General features: G+C 42.2%; 1 protein-coding gene across 1 annotated transcript; it reads right to left on the bottom strand.

Annotated features, from left to right (window-relative positions):
* Positions 1–1,166: 1,166 nt before the first annotated feature.
* LOC120916293 (alpha-tectorin-like) lies at positions 1,167–20,727 on the bottom strand. Its single transcript, XM_040327182.1, has 11 exons — positions 20,668–20,727; positions 17,643–17,690; positions 17,522–17,560; positions 15,111–15,152; positions 13,739–13,771; positions 12,092–12,133; positions 10,852–10,982; positions 7,572–7,853; positions 5,772–5,909; positions 4,026–4,185; positions 1,167–1,518 (listed from the first exon to the last, which is right to left on the bottom strand). Exons 2-11 carry the CDS (start codon positions 17,668–17,670, stop codon positions 1,298–1,300), a joined length of 1,116 nt encoding a protein of 371 aa, XP_040183116.1. The 5' UTR covers positions 17,671–17,690; positions 20,668–20,727; the 3' UTR covers positions 1,167–1,297.
* Positions 20,728–21,232: the final 505 nt, after the last annotated feature.

Raw genomic sequence — 21,232 nt, 5'->3', positions numbered from 1 at the left:
AAATGACTAGTCATGCCGATTCTCTAACGTACGCTTGCCCGCCGTAGTGTTTTAACGTTGTTTCCGTAAGCGATACGCGGCGTAAAGATAAAGATGCCCCCTAGGTGGCGTACTCAATGTTAAGTATGGCCGTCGATCCCGCATCGAAATTTCAAAATTTAACGTCGTTTGCTTAAGTCGTCCGTGAATGGCGCTGGACGCCATTTACGTTACAGTCAAAACAAATGACGTCCGTGAGACGTCATTTAGCGCAATGCACGTCGGGTAATTTACCCGACGGAGCATGCGCATTACGATCGGCGCGGGAGCCCGCCTAATTTAAATGATCCACGCCCCCTGCCAGGGTCATTTGAATTAGGATGGCTTACGCGGGTGGACTTTACGCGACGCCGCCGCAAGTTTACAGGTAAGTGGTTTGTGAATCAGGCACTTGCCACTTAAACTTGTGGCGGAGTAACGTAAAGTACATACGTTCCGCCGCCTTAGATGTATAAGAATATGGCCCTATGTAACTATGATCTCTTAACAATAAACAAAATACAGGAACAGAAGCAGAGTACTTTATTGGGACCTGGAGGGGGAGCCTCTGTGATGGACACAGAGAGGGCTTCTGTTAGAGAGTCTGTTAGATGTTCGGCGCCCCCACCTCTGCAGGCGCCTGGGTGCAATGCACCCTGTGCACCCTGCCTAGGATCGGCCCCGAGTTCACCTCACTGATTTTTCTGTAAAGGTGAACTTACCCTTTAAGGGATTTAAAACATACTATTCAGAGTATTCCATTAAATTCAGACCTGTATCTATATTTCCCATGATACATTCACTTGCCGTGAACCTGGCAATAAGAAGAACTAATGACATCTCAACGGTTGATCTAAATGATTTCAATTTATTATATTTAATGAAAGCAAAGCAAACAATTGCAAGAATAGCTAACATAAACCGATCAGATTTCAGATTTATGAAGATTAAATTATACAGAACAATGAAGGTTTTTGAAAGAACCAATCAGGTAGGAGAAGCCTCAGGTAGAAGCTACTTTTCCATAAATGATTTCAGGGAATGTTGGTAAACCTGTCCAGCTCCACCCCAGGTCACAGGAACCGGTATGTAGCTTGGGATTCTGCAGCTTGCATCAGAGGCTTCTCCTTCTCCATTGCACTATGTGACTGATTGCCTTAACGTTGGACGTTTCCTTTTACGAAGCTCAATTTACGACCTTCTGTATTGCACAAGTGAGATTTGATCAAGTTGTAAATTTTAGGTGGATTCGGCCAAGATCCAAGGGACATGGCTGTTCTCAGACACAGGTCTTTGCTGGTTCGGGTTCGGGTTTGGGTTCTGGTTCGGGTTCTGGTACCTGTACTTGGGTTTTACAGGTGTAGAAGGATCCCATCAACTCGCAGGTGCTGTGTGCGGGGCAGACCTGGGCCACACAGGTAACTTTGTTGTCCTGGCAAAGACACTTGCTGCTGCAGATGGAGTCTTTCCAGAATGGCACTCCTTCGCTGGCAAAATTGGCTGCAAAATGTATAAAGAATGTGGTCAGCGACCAATAACTTAAAGTAGAAATAAAGGCCGGGGCCGGAGTATGTTACAATCAAACCTTATACAGCATAGTTTATTGGTTCTCGATACACCTGACCTTATCTTAAATTAGAATTCCAGGTGTAACCAGGTGCTGAGCTACAGCAATATGGGGAAGGAGACCTAGGGGTCGATTTACTAAGGGCAAATAGACTGTGCACTTTGCAGCTGCAGGAGATCTCCAGTCCTCCTCTGGGCCTCCTCCAGACCCTTACTTTCTGCTTTAAAGCAATGCATCTAGCTTCTTCCCAGCAGCAGCATAAGGAAAGGGGGGTGCACTGTGATGTAAGGGAGAGTGAGGGACTTAACTTCTGATGGTGGGGGGGGGGGCTCTTAACATCTAATGTAAGGTAGAGCTGCACGATTCTGGTCAAAATGAGAATCACGATTCTTTTGCTTAGACTAAAGATCACGATTCTCTCACGATTCTCAAAAACTGAATGCCAGAACCCCCCCCCCAAATAAATAAATAAACCTGTGATTTATCGGAAAATATGAATATATAAAAAAGAGACCAGTGATATGTCTACAATGTTAAAGACCATATAACTCCTATGAAAAAAGCTTTTTTCATAGGAGTTATATGGTCTTTAACATTATAGACATATCACTGGTCTCTTTTTTATACATCAGAAGCAGTACCGCCAGCAACCATTGGGTGGCGCATGGATACACACAGTTGTACAGAACTGTGAGAAAGATTAATACATCAGAAGCAGCACCGCCGGCAACCACTGGGTGGCACATGGATACACACTACAGTTGTACAGAACTGTGAGAGAAGCCCAGGCATCCATCCAGCGGCGCAGGCTGCTGACGTCGGTTCCGATATCGGCGCCATTTGTGTTCCACACTGGTTACGTGGAACCGGCAGTGACACAGAAGAATCGCGGGTCATCGCAGGGAGATCGCGGGCGGGGAGAATCGAGATCGCGATTCTCTCCGCGATTAATCGTGCGGCTCTAATGTAAGGGGAGGGGATGCTCTGGACATCTAATCTTACGGACACAACCGGCCCCTTTGAGGGTAATCAAATTGCTGATGCGGCCCACAATGAAATTAAGTTTGACACCCCTGGGGTAGAGGCTATTTAAGCCATTCACAGCGTAGTACTAAATGAGGTTCAAGAAAATTTTGTGTAGTAGCCTTACTGAAAGTGGTCTAATATGATTTCATGTAATCTAGCTAAAAGAAAAAAAATCTGACTGAAATACAAATACCGTATTTTCCGGCGTATAAGATGACTTTTTAACCCCTGAAATTTTTCTTAAAAGTTGGGGGTCGTCTTATACGCTGGTAAGCTAACTGCGGCCGTCCATTTTCAAAAGCCGCGCCTCCTCCTTCTGCTGTTCCGTGATAGGCAGAACACACAGCTTCCCAGGAGGCACTGTTTTCAGCGTTCCGCCTATCCGAGGACAAGAGGGCATCCGTGATAGGCAGAACACTGAACACAGTGCCTCCTGGGAAGCTGAGTGTTCCGCCTATCACGGAACAGCAGAAGGAGGAGGCGCGGCTTTTGAAAATGGACGGCCGCGGTCTGAGATTCAGCATGTCAGGGATAAGGTAAGGGATCGAGACATGCAGTGACACAGTGAGGCATGTATCAACGAGACAGTGAGGCATGTATTAGCGGCACAGTGAGGCATGTATCAGCGGCACAGTGAGGCATGTATCATTGGCACAGTGAGGCATGTAACAATGGCACAGTGAGGCATGTAACAATGGCACAGTGAGGCATGTAACAATGGCACAGTGAGGCATGTGACAGTGGCACAGTGAGTTGTGTAACGGTGGCACAGTGAGGCATGTAATGGCACAGTGAGGCATGTAATGGTGGCACAGTCTGGCATGTAATGGCACAGTGAGGTGAGGCGAGGCATGACTAGTAGGAAGGGGGTCGTCTTATACGGTGAGTATATACCAAAACCAACATTTTAGCTGGAAAATTAGGGGGTCGTCTTATACGCCGGCAAATACGGTAAGTTTTGATTAATGGGGTGCTTCCATGATATATTTTATTTGCAGAGCAATATTGGGCTTTTCAGATACAAAAGTGTGTACCTCCTCTGAGTCATTCAGCTGTAAGTATGTAATCTGAAATCCTGCTATTATGGTCTATTTATGCTAGAGGCTTTTTATGCTATTCACAGCATAGTACTGAAGAGTTTCAGGGAACCCGGAATAGTAGCCTTACACTCACGACTTGTTAACTGTAAATGGTCAATTTGAAATATCCTCATGTAATCTAACTAAGGATGAAAACTAATCTGACTGAAATAAAATAAAAAAATTAACAAAATAAAAATGTGTTAGCTCTAAACATATTATAATATATATAAAAAAATAAATAAATAAAATAAATAATAATAAAAAAAAAATCAATTATGCCCAAAAATACCACATGGCCAGCTATTCTCTCTTTTACTAAATTTCCCAAATACCTTGAAAGATGCAGCCTCCTGGAGCCTTGAATTGATCTACTTGGAATATCCAGCGTCCGCGGTGGTTCACATTGGATGTGGTTGCGATTCTCAGCACTTGGCTGGTTTGGGATCCAGGGATGTTGAAGTAGTTTGTATTATCGCCGCTGTTAAAGCCAGCCTGGGAAAAGGACACGCAATTGACTTATAAATAATAATTGCAATAATTGCAAATTTAAATTAAATTCATTTTAATTTCTCCATATTTTTTAACTGGCAATTTTTTTATTTATTTGGATAACTTTTTTACACAAAACCTGTCGCCCATTAGAAAAATAGAAGGCAAGGAAAGAGAGAAAAGTCGCCACTCCTAATCATTTTGTTAAAATCACTTGTATTTTCTTGTGTGTAAAATGTAGCTTGGGCTATTGAGCTCTGTAGGCAACTTGTTATTCAATAGAGATGCTGATAGTAGTTAGGAAAGTATCTAAAGATTCCAATCAGAAATAGAGGGAGAGGAGTCACTGCTTTAAACTGTTCAGCTGAAATTGTTCAGTTTTGCTTATGTGTAAATTATAACTTGAGCTCTGTGAGAAACAGATATTTTTTTTTTAAATAGAGATGCTGGGCCAGATTCACATACATTTAGATAGGCGCAGCGTATCAGAGATACGCTACGCCGCCGTATCTTACCTGGCTTTAAGTCGAATCCAGGAAGATTTTGCGCCGTAAGTTACGGCGGCGTAGTGTATTTCTGGCGGTGGAATTCAAATCGGTGATTAGGGGGGCGTGATTAATTTAAATGAAGCGCGTCCCCCGCGCCGATTGAACTGCGCATGCTCCGTTTCGAAATTTCCCGCCGTGGTTTGCGTGAAATGATGTCGCAACGACGTAATTTTTTTAACTTAGACGTGACTTACGTCCATCCCTATTCACGGATGACTTACGCAAAAAAAAAAAAAATAATTTAAATTTCGATGCGGGAACGACGGCCATATTTTACATGGCAAGTCTATCTATACGCCGCAAAATAGCAGCTTTAACTATACGCCGGAAAAAGCCGACTAGAGACGACGTAAGAGAATGCGGCGGCCGCGCGTACGTTCGTGGATCGTCAGAAAAAGCTCATTTGCATACCCGACGCGGAAAACGACGCAAACTCCACCCAGCGGACGCCGAAGTATTGCATCTACGATCCGAAGGCGTACGCCTGTCGGATCTAACCCAGATGCCGTCGTATCTTTGTTTGAGGATTCAAACTAAAGATACGACGGGGGTAATTTGAAAGTACGCCGGCGTATCAGTAGATACTCCGGCGTACTCGCTATGAGGATCTGGCCCGCTGTTAGTATTATACTGAAAAAAATCTGAAGGTCCCCATCTGAAACAGAGGGAAATAAGTCACTGCGCTGAATCTGTTTTGCTTGCATGTAAATAGTAGCCTGAGCTATTGAGCTCAGTAGGCACCAGATATTCTTTTCAATAGAGATGCTATATTAGGATCAGAAAACATCTGAAAAGGGAGCCAGTGCTCTGCCTGCTGGATGGAAACAAGAATAAAACATTTTCAAAGCCTATATTTCAGATTCATATAGCAAAAGAATTGTATATATTAGCGACAAAGAAAGAATATACAAACAACTGTACATTCCTTTTATAAAATTTTCTGACCATGCTTACAGAGTTTTAGATTTATTAGAATTGTAAATTCTGTCTTGAATGTTTTTTTTTAAATTTGTACTGATATGGTAACTAATTAGGTGATACCTGAGCTGGGGTGCCACCCAAACCGGTGTTGGGGTCTCCTTCACTGGCAGTTCCAGTTGTCCACTGGATCTTCTTGTAATTCAGGATGACGAAATACTGGTATCCATCGCTGGTAAGGACAGCCTGGAATGTGTTTCTCTGCATGACAAGAACACCAAAATATATTGTATAGATTATATAAATTCTATTCTACAATATAGCCTTTCAACCTTCTTACCGCAGAGGATCCCTAAAATAAACTCAGGGATCCCTTGCTAAAAAAGGATATCTAAAACTCACAGTAATTGATAAGTTATAGATAAAATAAAATAGTAAATTTGACACCCAGTATGGATTCGTTTTTAGGGACACAATGTTCAGTGATAAATAATACAAATATCAATAACGAAAAGGACTGTCCCAAAGAAAGTATCATTTTATAGTGCTAACTATTTGATATGGAATTTGTTAATGATAACAAGAAAATCAGTAAAATTAATTTAGCAACAATGCACACCCCAGTGACAATACACTCCTAACAGCCAGCATCAATAGACCCTCCAGCAGCCAGAAATACTAGACCCTTCCCTCAACAGTAGATCCCTCCTCCAGCAATGATTGACCCCCTGCAACATAAGACCCACCCCATCAACAATACAACCCCAATGGCAACAACAGACCTCCACAGCAACAATACCCCCCCCCCCAGCAAAAATAAGTCCCCTCCAGCAACAATAGATTCCCTAGTAGCCAGCATTAATAGACCCTTCAGTAGCCAGCAACAAAGACCCCTTCTTTAACATTAAATCCCTCCTAGCAACATAAGACTCACCCAGCAACAATAGATCCCCCATCCTCAGCAAATAGATTCCCTCCAGCAACAACACATTCCCCACCACCAGCATTAATAGATCCTCCAGCACCCCTTGCCTATACATATATTCAGTTCTGGAGGTGCCAGAACTGCGTTCCCCCGCATTCCCGCTGAAAAAAAGCCCTGCCAGTAGGCAATTAGACTATACATTATGTATACTCTTAATTTGTAAATAGAATCTACGTATATCCATTTGTAAATACCCAGATAGCAAGCAATTGTGCTGCAAGTTTTAAAATGACTTGCTAAGCTATTGCTAGACTTGTCAGGCTTCATAAATTTGTTACACAATTGCAGCAAGTCTGCATTGCATGACTCCAGATCAACTTGCAAACATTCTGCAAGTCTGCTGCAAGTTCTGGTTCAGTTATGTTGTGCAATACTCATCCCACCACAGGGGGTCACTGTGGCTGAATTCTCATGCTGTAGACCTGCAGAGCTCTTGCTGTAGACTCGCCACTGCAACTTTCCTCTTGCTATAGACCTGCCACACAAATTTGCTACAAATTGGAAAAGTGTCAACTAGAACTTGTGCTTTAAGTGCTCTGCAAGTGTACAACTTGCCAGTGAAAACGTGCAGCAAGTTAACAGACTTACAATTCAACACTGCCACAAATTTGTGGTAAGATATCCTTGCTATCTGGGTAAGCCCAAACCAACTCAACCCAACCCAACTCAACCCAACCCAACCCAACCCAACTCAACCCAACCTAACCCAACCCAACCCAACTCAACCCAACCCATGTTTTAAGATCCAGTTGTCTGTCATTAGAATCAGGACATCCCAAACAGAGCACATTCCACACAAGTCAACACTGATGCATTGTATGGTTGAGATAGTAGGTTCGTATATAGTTTAAGACCTATATCATTCAGTGAAGGCATTTTTTTGTGTGCAGTTGTAGCCAGTGTAGAGAAAATTACAAATGCCGTTAGGGGACACTTACCTTCTTAACAGCTGCCCCATAAAAGACCACGTCATGCCAGGTGACGATGTAGGCCCACTTTGCAGCATAATGAAGGTGTGGGAGATGTTTGGCCATATCGGATGTGATCTTTTGCAGAGTGGCGGGGTCTTTGGTCTCTCTGTACCATACATCTCCTCCCAATTCATTATCTACATCCCCCCAGAATGGTGTGATAAAGACCTGCCCATCTGTCAAAGGGAATGCATCGGGTGTGTATTGTGACACCGCAGTATTGAAGGAGATCACGCCATTGTTGCACACCTGTAAAAGAAAAGCTTATCAATTAAATGTGCCCAGTAGGGAGGAACCTGCATGGCACTGTAGGATGGAGAATGCTTGCTATGTCAGAATTCCAGCCTAGGCCAGCTTGCTGAGTGTGCCCACCTTGAGGGACTGCCAGGTAACCTCAAAGGAGACCTATCCACTACTTAAAGTAGAGGAAGGTGCCGCAAAGCTTAAAGCGGTGGTTCACCCTAAAAAAAATAATAATAATTTCTACCATGCCATCCAGCATACTAGCGCGAGCTACAGTATGCCTTTATTTTATTCTTTTGCGCCGTACTCACAGTTTAATCCATTAGTTACGTTTCAGACTCCCCGCGGGGAGTAGGCGTTCCTATGCAGAGGGGAACATGATTGACGGCCGGCTACGGGGCGTCACGCTTCCCGAAAATAGCCGAAATAGGAAAATAGGCCGAGTCCTACACAGTTGATGTGGAACTCAAGGCAGAAATGCTCACCTATTCTCCAACGGTCTGATGCCATTGACTGGACTATGAAGGAGCAGCAGCAGAATGATTGGGGAATCTTCCTGCTCACTGTCAATTTTCTGCTTCTAAGCATATTTGCATGCAGCACACCTAATTTTCTCCCAATCCTGCCCCCCGCCCCCTCCCAATCCTGAGTGTTGCTTTAGAGGGGATTGTAAGAGACTAATGCCAAATCTAGTATTTCTTCTAGATGCATTAAAAAAAATACATTTAAAGCGGCATTACGACTTAATTTTTTTTTATAAAAGTCAGCAGCTACAAATACTGCAGCTGCTGACTTTTAATAATCGGACACTTACCTGTCCCAGAGTCCAGCGATGGGTGCGTACGAAGCCCCGCTCGTCTCCTCCTCCTCTCCGCGGTGCCGGCATTACTACTGTCGGCGCCCGGCTGTGGCTTGCACAAGCTGCGCACTGCGACTGGCCAGGCAATCATCTGGGACCTGTGACGTGTCCCAGATGATTGCCGAGAGGGAGGGGGGAGAGGTGTTATTTCCTTGATACAGTTGATGTGGAACTCAAATCAGAAATGCTTACCTATTCTCCAACGGTCTGATGCCATTGACTGGACTATGAATGAGCAGCAGCAGAGTGATGGGGCAATCTTCCTGTTCACTGTCAATTTTCTGCTTCTAAGCATATTTGCATGCAGCACACCTAATTTTCTCCCAGTCCTGCCCCCGCCCCCTCCCAATCCTGAGTGTTGCTTTAGAGGGGATTTTAAGAGACTAATTCCAAATCTAGCATTTCTTCTAGATGCATTAAAAAAAAATACATTTAAAGCGGCATTACGACTTAATTTTATTAAATAAAAGTCAGCCGCTACAAATAATGCAGCTGCTGACTTTTAATAATCGGACACTTACCTGTCCCAGGGTCCAGCGATGGGTGCGTACGAAGCCCCGCTCATCTCCTCCTCCTCTCCGCGGTGCCGGCATTACTACTGTCGGTGCCCGGCTGTGGCTTGCACAAGCTGCGCTGCGCACTGCAACTGGCCAGGCAATCATCTGGGACCTGAGACGTGTCCCAGATGATTGCCGAGAGGGAGGGGGGAAAGGTGTTATTTCCTTGATACAGTTGATGTGGAACTCAAATCAGAAATGCTTACCTATTCTCCAACGGTCTGATGCCATTGACTGGACTATGAATGAGCAGCAGCAGAGTGATGGGGCAATCTTCCTGTTCACTGTCAATTTTCTGCTTCTAAGCATATTTGCATGCAGCACACCTAATTTTCTCCCAGTCCTGCCCCACGCCCACCTCCCAATCCTGAGTGTTGCTTTACAGGGGATTGTAAGAGACTAATGCCAAATCTAGCATTTCTTCTAGATGCATTAAAAAAATATACATTTAAAGCAGCATTACGACTTAATTTTATTAAATAAAAGTCAGCCGCTACAAATAATGCAGCTGCTGACTTTTAATAATCGGACACTTACCTGTCCCAGGGTCCAGCGATGGGTGCGTACGAAGCCCCGCTCATCTCCTCCTCCTCTCCGCGGTGCCGGCATTACTACTGTCGGTGCCCGGCTGTGGCTTGCACAAGCTGCGCTGCGCACTGCAACTGGCCAGGCAATCATCTGGGACCTGAGACGTGTCCCAGATGATTGCCGAGAGGGAGGGGGGAAAGGTGTTATTTCCTTGATACAGTTGATGTGGAACTCAAATCAGAAATGCTTACCTATTCTCCAACGGTCTGATGCCATTGACTGGACTATGAATGAGCAGCAGCAGAGTGATGGGGCAATCTTCCTGTTCACTGTCAATTTTCTGCTTCTAAGCATATTTGCATGCAGCACACCTAATTTTCTCCCAGTCCTGCCCCACGCCCACCTCCCAATCCTGAGTGTTGCTTTACAGGGGATTGTAAGAGACTAATGCCAAATCTAGCATTTCTTCTAGATGCATTAAAAAAATATACATTTAAAGCAGCATTGCGACTTAAAAAATGCAAATAAAAGTCAGCAGCTACAAATACTGCAGCTGCTGACTTTTAATAATCGGACACTTACCTGTCCCAGGGTCCAGCGATGGGTGCGTACGAAGCCCCGCCTCGTCTCCTCCTCTCCGCGGTCTCGGCATCACTACTGTCGGTGCCCGGCTGTGGCTTAACAGTCAGGCACGCACTGCGCATGCACGAGCCGCGCTGCGCACTGTAACTGGCCGGGCAATCATATGGGACCTGTGACGTGTCCCAGATGATTGCCGAGAGGGGGGGGGGAGAGGTGAACTTCCTTCCGGTACCGCGGTGCCCCGGAAGATAGTGGGAGCAAAAAAAGTGGGTTTCCACTCCCTCCCCCAAAAAATTACATGCCAAATGTACCATGTCAGGAGGGTCACTTTCTCTTAAAGCGGAAGTTACATTTTTGGGTGGAACTCCGCTTTAATGATTTATGAATTAATACAGAACTGCACGCATGTGTATCTTTTATATCTGCCTGGAAATTATTTATTATGAGACAGTTTCACTTTAAATAAAGCTGTACTTACATACAGACATTTGTAAGATTTCCCAAAGAATTTAAACTCTTCGTCGAGATGTTCTTGTTCAGAGCAGCCATCATCTCCTACTGGGGTCATTTTGTCACCCTGCTCTTCCCCAAATGGATAAAGAATATTGTCTGGGGGGAAAAAAAAAAAAAATCGGTCAGTATTAATAAAATTCTAATTATAGGGCCAGATTCACAAAAGAGATACGACGGCGTATCTCCTGATACGCCGTCGTATCTCTGAGATACGATTGTCGTATCTATGCGGCTGATTCATAGAATCAGGTTACGCATAGATAGCCCTAAGATCCGACAGGTGTAAGTGACTTACACCGTCGGATCTTAGGCTGCAATTCTAGGTCGGCCGCTAGGTGGCGATTCCATTGCGGTCGGCGTAGAATATGCAAATGACTAGTTACGCCGATTCACGAACGTCCGCTTTGCCCGTCGCTGTAAATTTACGTTGTTTCCGTAGTGATATACGCCGCGTAAAACTAAAGCTGCCCTCTAGGTGGTCTAGCCAATGTTAAGTATGGCCGTCGTTCCCCCATTTGAAATTTCACGTTGTTTGAGTAAGTCGTCCGTGAATGGCGCTGGACGCCATTTACGGTAACGTCGAAACCAATGACGTCCTTGCGACGTCATTTAGCGCAATGCACGTCAGGGAAATTTTAGGGACGGAGCATGCGCAGTACATTCAGCGCGGGAACGTGCCTAATTTAAATGGTCCCCGCCCCATTTGAATTAGGCGGGCTTGCGCCGGGCGGATTTACGCTACGCCGCCGCAAGTTTACAGGTAAGTGCTTTGTGAATCAAGCACTTACGCTGTAAACTTGCGGCGGTGTAACGTAAATGGGATAGGTTACGCAGCGTAACGCATTTCTATGTAAATCTGGCCCAAAGTATCTATACCAGTCATAAAACTGAGCACAAAAATGTTTGAATCATGGCTACGTTGCTTATAAGAATAATTGAAATTGAGTTTTAATTTCCTTGAAATTTCGGAAAAAAGTTGAAGATTTCGGCCAACATGTTGGCATCTCAACTGAATGTATTGTAGTCAGTATGGAAATAAGAGGGGTTTTTTGGTTGTTTTAAAGGAGCAATGGATTTAACTAACTCCTGAGGGTTAAAAAGGCTTCATTCATATACATTGATTTTCAAATACAAAATTTCAATGTACAAAATGAACTAAAGAATATACATATTAATATATATAAAAATAATTGTTTTTTGCCTACCATCATTTTCATATGAAACCTGCTGGTCCTGTTCTAAGGATTCTACCAAAAGAAAAAAAAAGTAATAGATCAGTTTAGGACAACAGTAATTGGGTGGTCATTAGAATTCCAAGTGATACACTCTGCAGAACACACCACATATTGTGAAATTGTTGGGAGATTTGTTAAAACTGATTGAATATCCACAAAGTAAAAAAAAAAAAAATGGTCGGAGGACACCTACCATTTCTTTACATATAATGGGGGGGGGGGGGGGGTATACATTTTAACCACTTAAGGACCGGACCAATATGCTGATAAATGACCCAAGCGGTTTTTACAATTCGGCACTGCGTCGCTTTAACAGACAATTGCGCGGTCGTGCGACGTGGCTCCCAAACAAAATTGGCGTCCTTTTTTCCCACAAATAGAGCTTTCTTTTGGTGGTATTTGATCACCTCTGTGGTTTTTATTTTTTGCGCTATAAACAAAAATAGAGCGACAATTTTGAAAAAAATGCAATATTTTTTACTTTTTGCTATAATAAATATCCCCCAAAAATATATATAAACATTTTTTTTTCCTCAGTTTAGGCCTACATATTTTTGGTAAAAAAAATCGCAATAAGCCTTTATCGGTTGGTTTGCGCAAAATGTATAGCGTTTACACAATAGGGGATATTTTTATTGCATTTTTATTAATTCTTCTTCTTTTGGGACCGTTGTCATTTTCACAGAAAAAAATGCATTTAAATTGCATTGTTTATTGTGAAAATGACAGTTGCAGTTTGGGAGTTAACCACAGGGAGCGCTGTAGGAGTTAGGTTTCACCTAGTGTGTGTTTACAACTGTTTACAACTGTGGCTGTAGGACTGACATCATCGATCGAGTCTCCCCATAAAAGGGATGACTCGATCGATGCCGCCGCCACAGTGAAGCACGGGGAAGCCGTGTTTACATACGGCTCTCCCCGTTCTTCAGCTCCGGGGAGCGATCGCGACGGAGCGGCTATAAACGAATAGCCGCCCCCTCGTCCCGGATCACATGTAGCGGCGGGGGGGGGGTCACGATCGGACCCCCGACCCACGTCTAGGCAGGGACGTACAGGTACGGCAATGTGCCTGTACGTGCCATTCTGCCAAAATAAATGTACATGCGGCGGTCTGGAAGTGGTTAAAGCCTTCCATGATTTACTTACTTTATACTGTATATACTCGAGTCTAAGACAAGTTTTTCAGCACATTTTTTTGTGCTGAAAAAGCTCCCCTCTCCCTGCCTCACTGTGCCCATCTGCAGCCTGATGTACCTGATCTCCCAGCGCTGTCACAGCGCCGGTGTTCTGGAGATCAGGTACATGAATTTGCAGATGGACACAGTGAGGCAGGGAGATGGGCACAGTGAGGCATGCAGATGAGCAAAGTGAGGCATGCAGATAGGCACAGTGAGGCTGCAAATGGGCAGTGCCCGAGTGCCCGAATGGTCAGTCCGCACCCTGGATGGGAATGTCTAGTCTGTAAAGCACTGTATTAATGCCTATAATAAGTAATTCAATTTGCACCCTAGCCTAACAAACCTGTACTGCATAGGTAGATAAGCAAATAAAGAAAAAGATCTTAAAAAAGGATATACCTACATATTCTATATACAGTATAAAATAATTTTTACCTACCATATGAATTCTGCTGTTGCTGTTGGGCTGGATCTACAGGAAAATTGAGATAATTGAGTTAACACAACATATACTGTAAAAAGTTTTAAAGAAGTTGAACCTGAGCCCGATCTCGATCCATTGCTGTGCCTGTGAGCAGCAGCTCTCTCCTCTCTCTTTCCTCACTGGGACATGGAGGCAGCAGTAAGAGCCATTGGCTCCAGCTGCTGTCAATCAAAGTCTGTGAGGAGAGAGCGGGGCCAAGCTACATTGTGCGTGTCAATGTGTAGCAAACGGCTTGTTATAGGGGCATTTGGACGGGGGTAAGAGCCAGGAGCACCAGCAGGGGACCCTAGAAGAGAAGGATCAGGGCAGCTCTGTGCAAAAAAAACAATTTCTTTACAATCACTTTAAAAGCTTTACAAAACAATAGGTAGATGGCGAGAGACCTCCAAGGTAAGCCTAACTCTACAGTTTCTATTGGAGTTGGAAGATAGAAGTGCATTATCACTGGACAGGCAGCTTGTATAGAAGGGTGTAGAAGGGTCTATAGAAGCCTTTCTCAACCTTTTATCTTTCTACCTTTCTTTATCTGTTTTTTTTTCAGGTCTTGGGGAGCAATTACTAAAACCAATTTATCGTTGATGGTTAGTAGGAATACAACCCTCGCAGTGGTGTTCAGAATTCCACCTTTAACCACTTGCTGACCACTGCACGACGATATACGTCGGCAGAATGGCACGGCTGGGCATATGGCACGGCTGGGCATATGGACATACAGGGCCGATCCGCCCTATAGGCTCACTATGCAAGCCTCTTAGGGCCCCCGCAAAGCTGCGGAGGGCCCCCGAAATGACTAGAGGCCCCGTCTGGTGAGTGAGAAGTAATTTTTGGCCCCCACAACCCACAGCACCTCCCGCTTCTCCCTTTAATGTAAGATGTCATGTACGGCAGCAGAACACCACCCCCCCACCCCCCGCTTCTCAACTTTAATGTGACATGTCACCGTCGGCAGCCCCCCCCTGCTCCTCAACTTTAATGTGACATGTCATTTCGCTTAGGGCCCCAAGGAGGTCAGGATCGACACTGTGGACATATGTACATCCCCTTTAAGATGCGGCATTGTGGGCTCGCGCAAACTCCGTGAGACTCAATGTCCACCAGGAATCCCGCGATCGTCTCACTGAGATGTAAACAAGCCTTTCCCCCATTCTGCCTATTGACAGGACACTAATCACGGCTCCCTGTTAATCGGGAGCGGTGATCGGTGTCGTGTCACACAAAGCCCATCCCCCCTACATTTAGAACACATCCCTAGGACACACTTAACCCCTTTTAGTATTAATTTGATAGAGGTTCTCCCTCTGTCCCAAATGATATATATGTCACCTACCATCAATTGCATTGGTAACGGGTCGGCGCCAGAAGAAGGGTACTACAGAAGAAGACAAAGAGAGTGACACACCATATACTGTACATTTTCTGCAAGCCCTGAACAAATTTCTTTTGTGGAAAGATATAAATATATATTTATAGATAGATATCTTTGCTTGGAGTTGCCCCTACAGCTTTAAATAATAATAATAATAATAATAATAATAATAATAATAATATTAATAATAATAATAATATTAATAACAATAACACTGTAATATTATAATATTACTAATAATAATAATAAATCGGTAATAGCTGACAGACATACAATAGTTGTCAGGCAGTAAATATTTGATGTTGATAGATATAAATATATATTTATAGATAGATATCTTTGCTTGGAGTTGCCCCGACAACTTTAAATGATAATAATAATAATATTAACAATGACAATTTAATATTTTAATATTAATAATAATAATAATAATAATAATAATAATAATAATACATCAGTAGTAGCTGATAGACATACAATAGTTGTCAGGCAATAAATATTTCATGTTGATATATATACTGTAAATATATATTTATAGACAGATATATTTGCATGGAGTTGCCTCCACAGCATTAAATGATGATGATAATAATAATAATAATAATAATAATAATAATAATAATGATAGTAATAATAATAATAATAATAATAATACATCCATGGTGGCTGACAGACATACAATAATTGTCAGGCAATAAATATTTGATGTTGATAAATAAAAATATAGATATCTATAGATAGTTATCTTTGCTTGTAGTTGCCCCTACAGCTTTAAATAATAATAATAATAATAATAATAATAATAATAATAATAATAATAATAATAATAATAATAATAATAATCATATTAATAACAATAACACTGTAATATTATAATATTGCTAATAATAATAAATCAGTAATAGCTGACAGACATACAATAGTTGTCAGGCAGTAAATATTTGATGTTGATAGATATAAATATATATTTATAGATAGATATCTTTGCTTGGAGTTGCCCCGACAACTTTAAATGATAATAATAATAATAATATTAACAATGACAATATAATATTTTAATAATAATAATAATAATAATAATAATAATAATAATAATAATAATAATAATAATACATCAGTAGTAGCTGACAGACATACAATAGTTGTCAGGCAATAAATATTTCATGTTGATATACATACTGTAAATATATATTTATAGACAGATATCTTTGCATGGAGTTGCCTCCACAGCTTTAAATGATGATCATAATAATAATAATAATAATAATAATAATAATAATAATAATACATCCATGGTGGCTGACAGACATACAATAATTGTCAGGCGATAAATATTTGATGTTGATAAATATAAATATACAGGGTGGGCCATTTATATGGATACACCTTAATAAAATGGGAATGGTTGGTGATATTAACTTCCTGTCTGTGGCACATTAGTATATGTGAGGGGGGAAACTTTTCAAGATGAGTGGTGACCATGGCGGCCATTTTGAAGTCGGCCATTTTGAATCCAACTTTTGTTTTTTTCAATAGGAAGAGGGTCATGTGACACATCAAACTTATTGGGAATTTCACAAGAAAAACAATGGTGTACTTTCATGAGTTATTTACAAGTTTCTGACCACTTATAAAATGTGTTCAATGTGCTCTCCAGTGACATGCGGCGAGTGCTACGCTGTGGGCTCTTGCTGAATGAAGCTAGGACAGCCACTGATGTTTCTTCATTAGACCCCTTTCACACTGGATACGCCTATAGCGGAGTGTTAAAATCGTGGTAAATTTGCGGTAAAACACTGCTATTTTACCGCGATTTTAACGCTCCGCTATAGGCGTATCCAGTGTGAAAGTGGTCTAATGAAGAAACATCAGTGGCTGTCCTAGCTTCATTCAGCAAGAGCCCACAGCGTAGCACTCGCCGCATTTCACTGGAGAGCACATTGAACAAATTTTATAAGTGGTCAGAAACTTGTAAATAACTCATGAAAGAATAAAGTTACGTTAAAACCGAGCACACCATTGTTTTTTTTTGTAAAATTCCCAATAAGTTTGATGTGTCACATGACCCTCTTCCTATTGAAAAAACAAAAGTTGGATTCAAAATGGCCGACTTCAAAATGGCCACCCATCTTGAAAAGTTTCCCCCTCACATATACTGATGTGCCACAAACAGAAAGTTAATATGACCAAGCATTCCCATTTTATTAAGGTGTATCCATATAAATGGCCCACCCTGTAGATATCTATAGATAGTTATCTTTGCTTGGAGTTGCCCATACAGCTTCTGTAGAGAGATTTCTCAACAGCCTTACCAAAAAAATAATAAGTAATATTTATTACAGGTAATTATGGTATATTCTCCTATTTGTTACCTGAAAAAGTAGATCCGTGGCCAAATATGGCAAATACAACTGAAAAAGAGAACAGAGGAATTGTCTCAGGTCTTCCAGCCTTCTACATTTTGTGATATGTAAGAAACTGTACAGAACTTACCGGCTAGCAGCAAAGGAATGGTCTTCATGTTGTCGGCTCACTGGAACTCTGAGAAAGAATTGAAATAAGTATTTGGTGTTTGATCATGTGCGACTCATGGAAAATTGTATGAATAGATGGGACACGAATGGTGGTTTGTGCCATTATTTATTTTTATTATTTAATTTATTATTTTTTCCAATTTTATTTTTTAATAATTGTTTTTACTTTTTCTTTTTAGGAGCCCCGTTAGGGGGCTTTGCTGAAATATCAGGGGATTAAACAGGGTATACCTGCACCACACAGGGTGATTAGGGTGTGTGCCCAGGCACACTTGGCACACCCTGTGCGCACGCCTATGATTATAAATAAAACATCAGCGTATTATGCAGTTAAGTGTTGAAATACTGGATAGGGTAGTATACAAATTATCATATACATTGTAGCAATCTCCAATCTTCGTATGGTTGTAACCATTTAGGAAGTGGCTCTTTACAGTAAGAAAATGCATAAAAAACACATTAAAATACATTGAAAATGGTGGAAATTTAGTGCAATGCATTAAAATGTGGTAAAAAACACAATATGCGTTTTTTCAAAAACACATACTGCGTATTTAAGTGCACCAGTGTTAACGGGCCCTTAGAGTAATTAGGTTGTAGAACGAAAAAATTTAAATGGAAGGGTTTCGCTCAGCCAGGAGCTCGATATTAGGAATGGCTTATGATTAAGTTCCTGACAGAGTGAAATGCGTTGGTTGGTCTGCATATTGGATGGATTATTATGGGGATGGAGGACTTAAATAACTTTCTGAGGCTTTTATATGGTGAGCGGTTCCCCTGTCCTTTTTTGTAAAGTTGCCTAGACAGGTCCAATGTCATATTTCCAGTGAGAAAACTCTGATCTGGAGACTGAAGCGCCACACCATGGTGTTGTAATATTAATATATATGTGTAGGTATTTAATATATTGTGTTATATGTATTGCACAATATATTGTATTGCATTGCCATATTGACCAGGAATTCAGTTGAACTCTCCAAGCCAGCTGAATTCTAACATATCAAAGGGACAGCTGAAGACCCTTAGATGTGTTAATCTTATCTAAGACTACCTAGGTGTGTGAGATGGCCTGGTAACCTCAAAGGGTAAATTGTTTACATACATAAGGAAGTATTTATTGATGGTAATTAGACTTGAGGGGTATTCATTCCGGGAAACATTTGGTTGACCTGGAAGAACCCCTCCCTCCAGTGTGAGACCAGTATTTGAGACATTCAAGCTGGCATTCAGTCAGTCTTGTCACTGTGAATATTCTCTGTATATTCTCTGTATGAATATGGCACAGGTCTAGAAGTGATCAGAATATTCTCTGTGTATTCTCTGGGTATGGCACAGGTCTAGAGCTGATCTAGTCAGATGGGACTTTGAATTACTCTGTTGGATTTGTATCATCTGTGGAATCTGGACTTTATTCTGTATTGGAAGTCAAATAAATGCACTCTCTGGAGATCCTGGTGTGTTGCTGCGGAACAACATAATTTATAGTCATCATACTAACACCTAAATATCAATTATCTAACCGTACTCCAATATATATATGACTTCACTACACATAGTAATATATTCAGAAATAATTTAATTGATTGAGTGTAATGGCCAACACATTTCAGGGAACAAATCACTGCCTTCACCAGTTTTTGGTTGACAATCTGGAAATCCAGGGGAATGTGGTCATTTAGATCGTAGGTGTGCACACAGTGCTGTTCAGCTGCTGATTTGAACACTAATTTCAGCCTCCAAAATGCATTACCCACTACACTCAATCAATAAATATCTTTCGGGAATGGTGTGGCACTTCAATTTCTGAATCAGACTTTTACCTGATGTAGCGCCCTGGAGTTTAGTCAGGGAGCTCCTCACAAATTTAGAGTAGTTGTCAATTGCTAGAGATCCGTTGATTTTTCCCTAAGTTTGGCCTGGTTGCACTTTTCTCTTCTACCACTAGGTGGCCGGGTACTTGGTGGTACTAGATATGAGAAGGGCAACCCAAGGACAGATTAGGAGTATATGGGGTATCTCAGCCAATGGGCAGGGGTTTTCTTGAATCCTTGGCCTGCTGGGAGAACCTATATATTTGGGTGGAGTCAGGTGATCTATGTTCTGTGCCACCAGGACGGCTGTCTGGGTGGACGTGTGTTGCATGCCCCGGGCTGCTAGGCCTCAGATTGGGCCTATACCGGGGGGCATCAGGCTGTTTGAGGGCCTATCCAGAAGTAAGAGGGCAGCGCAGGGTTGGGACTGCGACTTGCAGTCCAACCAGAAGTAGCGGTTCTGCCGGCCGAAGAACCTGTCGTGGTCGGAGATAGAAGGGAAGTTGACGCCACTAAGGGACCAACCACCTTATTACCGGGGACCACAGTGAGTAACTGAAGCAAGTACCGGAGTAGTCTCAACAAATGGGCACGGTGGAGAATCGAGAAACATCAGGCGGTTATCAAGTCAAGGACTCAACAGGTTCTCTATCTAAGGTAGTCAGACTTTCGACAAAAAAAAGCCAGATGGAGGCTACACACGGCTGGACTTTCCTAGAAAAAAGGCCCGTCTGACTTTTTTTTCTCGGAAAGTCCGGCCGTGTGTACGAGGCATAAAGAGAAATAAATTTATTTTACATCCTTGAAGTGTCTGGCGCCCAATAACTTTATCCACCTTGCACCCACCATACCTCACAACCCACCACATACAGAAGAATGTCAGCTATCTTTGGCCCTGAAGGTTCTCATTAGGCTGGAGGAGGCTAAAGACTTTGCTGCACTACAAAGCCCAGGGTGAAGGTGGTGACCACCCGGTCTGCAGAAGCGGCCTACCTAACAATCCGATGCTCCACAGGGATCATATTACCATAACAAAGAGAACAATATGAACGCAGAACGATCGCCTACTCCTAGCTCTAGGTTCCCACACCATCTCATCTACCTAATTCCCAGAGAGCAAAGAGATTACCTTAAAATAGAAGTCGTTATCTAGCAATGGAACCTTTGACTTACCTCTGAGTAGTCTGGTGCTCCTCAGTCATAACTCAGCATAGGGGAGCGAAGTTATATACTCTTCATGAAAGGGGGCGGGGCTTCTCGTGTTTAAACAGATCTTAAATATCATTGAAGGTTTATTCTTGTGTTAAGTGCTGGGAAAAAAATGTTGATGAACGCGGCTTATAAAAATATTTATGTACGGCTTTTGTATTGAAGTGCTTTCTTTGGCCTCGGACACTTAAAGGTGCACCTTTATTAAACATTTAGTCATGATATTTTTGTAGCCATGACGGCACCACTTATGTCTTTGTATCTGATCTGACTAATCTTCGTTTGAATTTGAACTCCATCCAGATAAAAAAACAACAAAAAACAACATACTGTAATTTAAAGGCCAACTTTGGACTTCCCCTCTACTACTCTACTACTACGTTACTGTCTCTACTCTACTCTACTACTACGTTACTGTCTCTACTCTACTCTACTACTATGTTACTGTCTCTACTCGACTCTACTACTACGTTACTGTCTCTACTCTACTCTACTACTACGTTACTGTCTCTACTCTACTACTACGTTA

This window comes from Rana temporaria, chromosome 10, assembly GCF_905171775.1.
Source record: "Rana temporaria chromosome 10, aRanTem1.1, whole genome shotgun sequence".
NCBI lineage: Eukaryota > Metazoa > Chordata > Amphibia > Anura > Ranidae > Rana > Rana temporaria.
The sequence above is the reverse complement of the archived record's forward strand: the minus strand, read 5'-3'. Positions and strand labels throughout refer to the sequence as shown.

Bases quoted from the DNA above. Each gene is read 5' to 3' on its own strand.
- LOC120916293 (XM_040327182.1), bottom strand. From the start codon at position 17,670: ATGAAGACCATTCCTTTGCTGCTAGCCG. The intron at 15,153-17,521 runs GTAACAAATAGG...CTTCTTCTGTAG, and splicing joins CCACGGATCTACTTTTTCAG to TACCCTTCTTCTGGCGCCGA. The intron at 12,134-13,738 runs GTAGGTAAAAAT...TTCTTTTGGTAG, and splicing joins GCAACAGCAGAATTCATATG to AATCCTTAGAACAGGACCAG.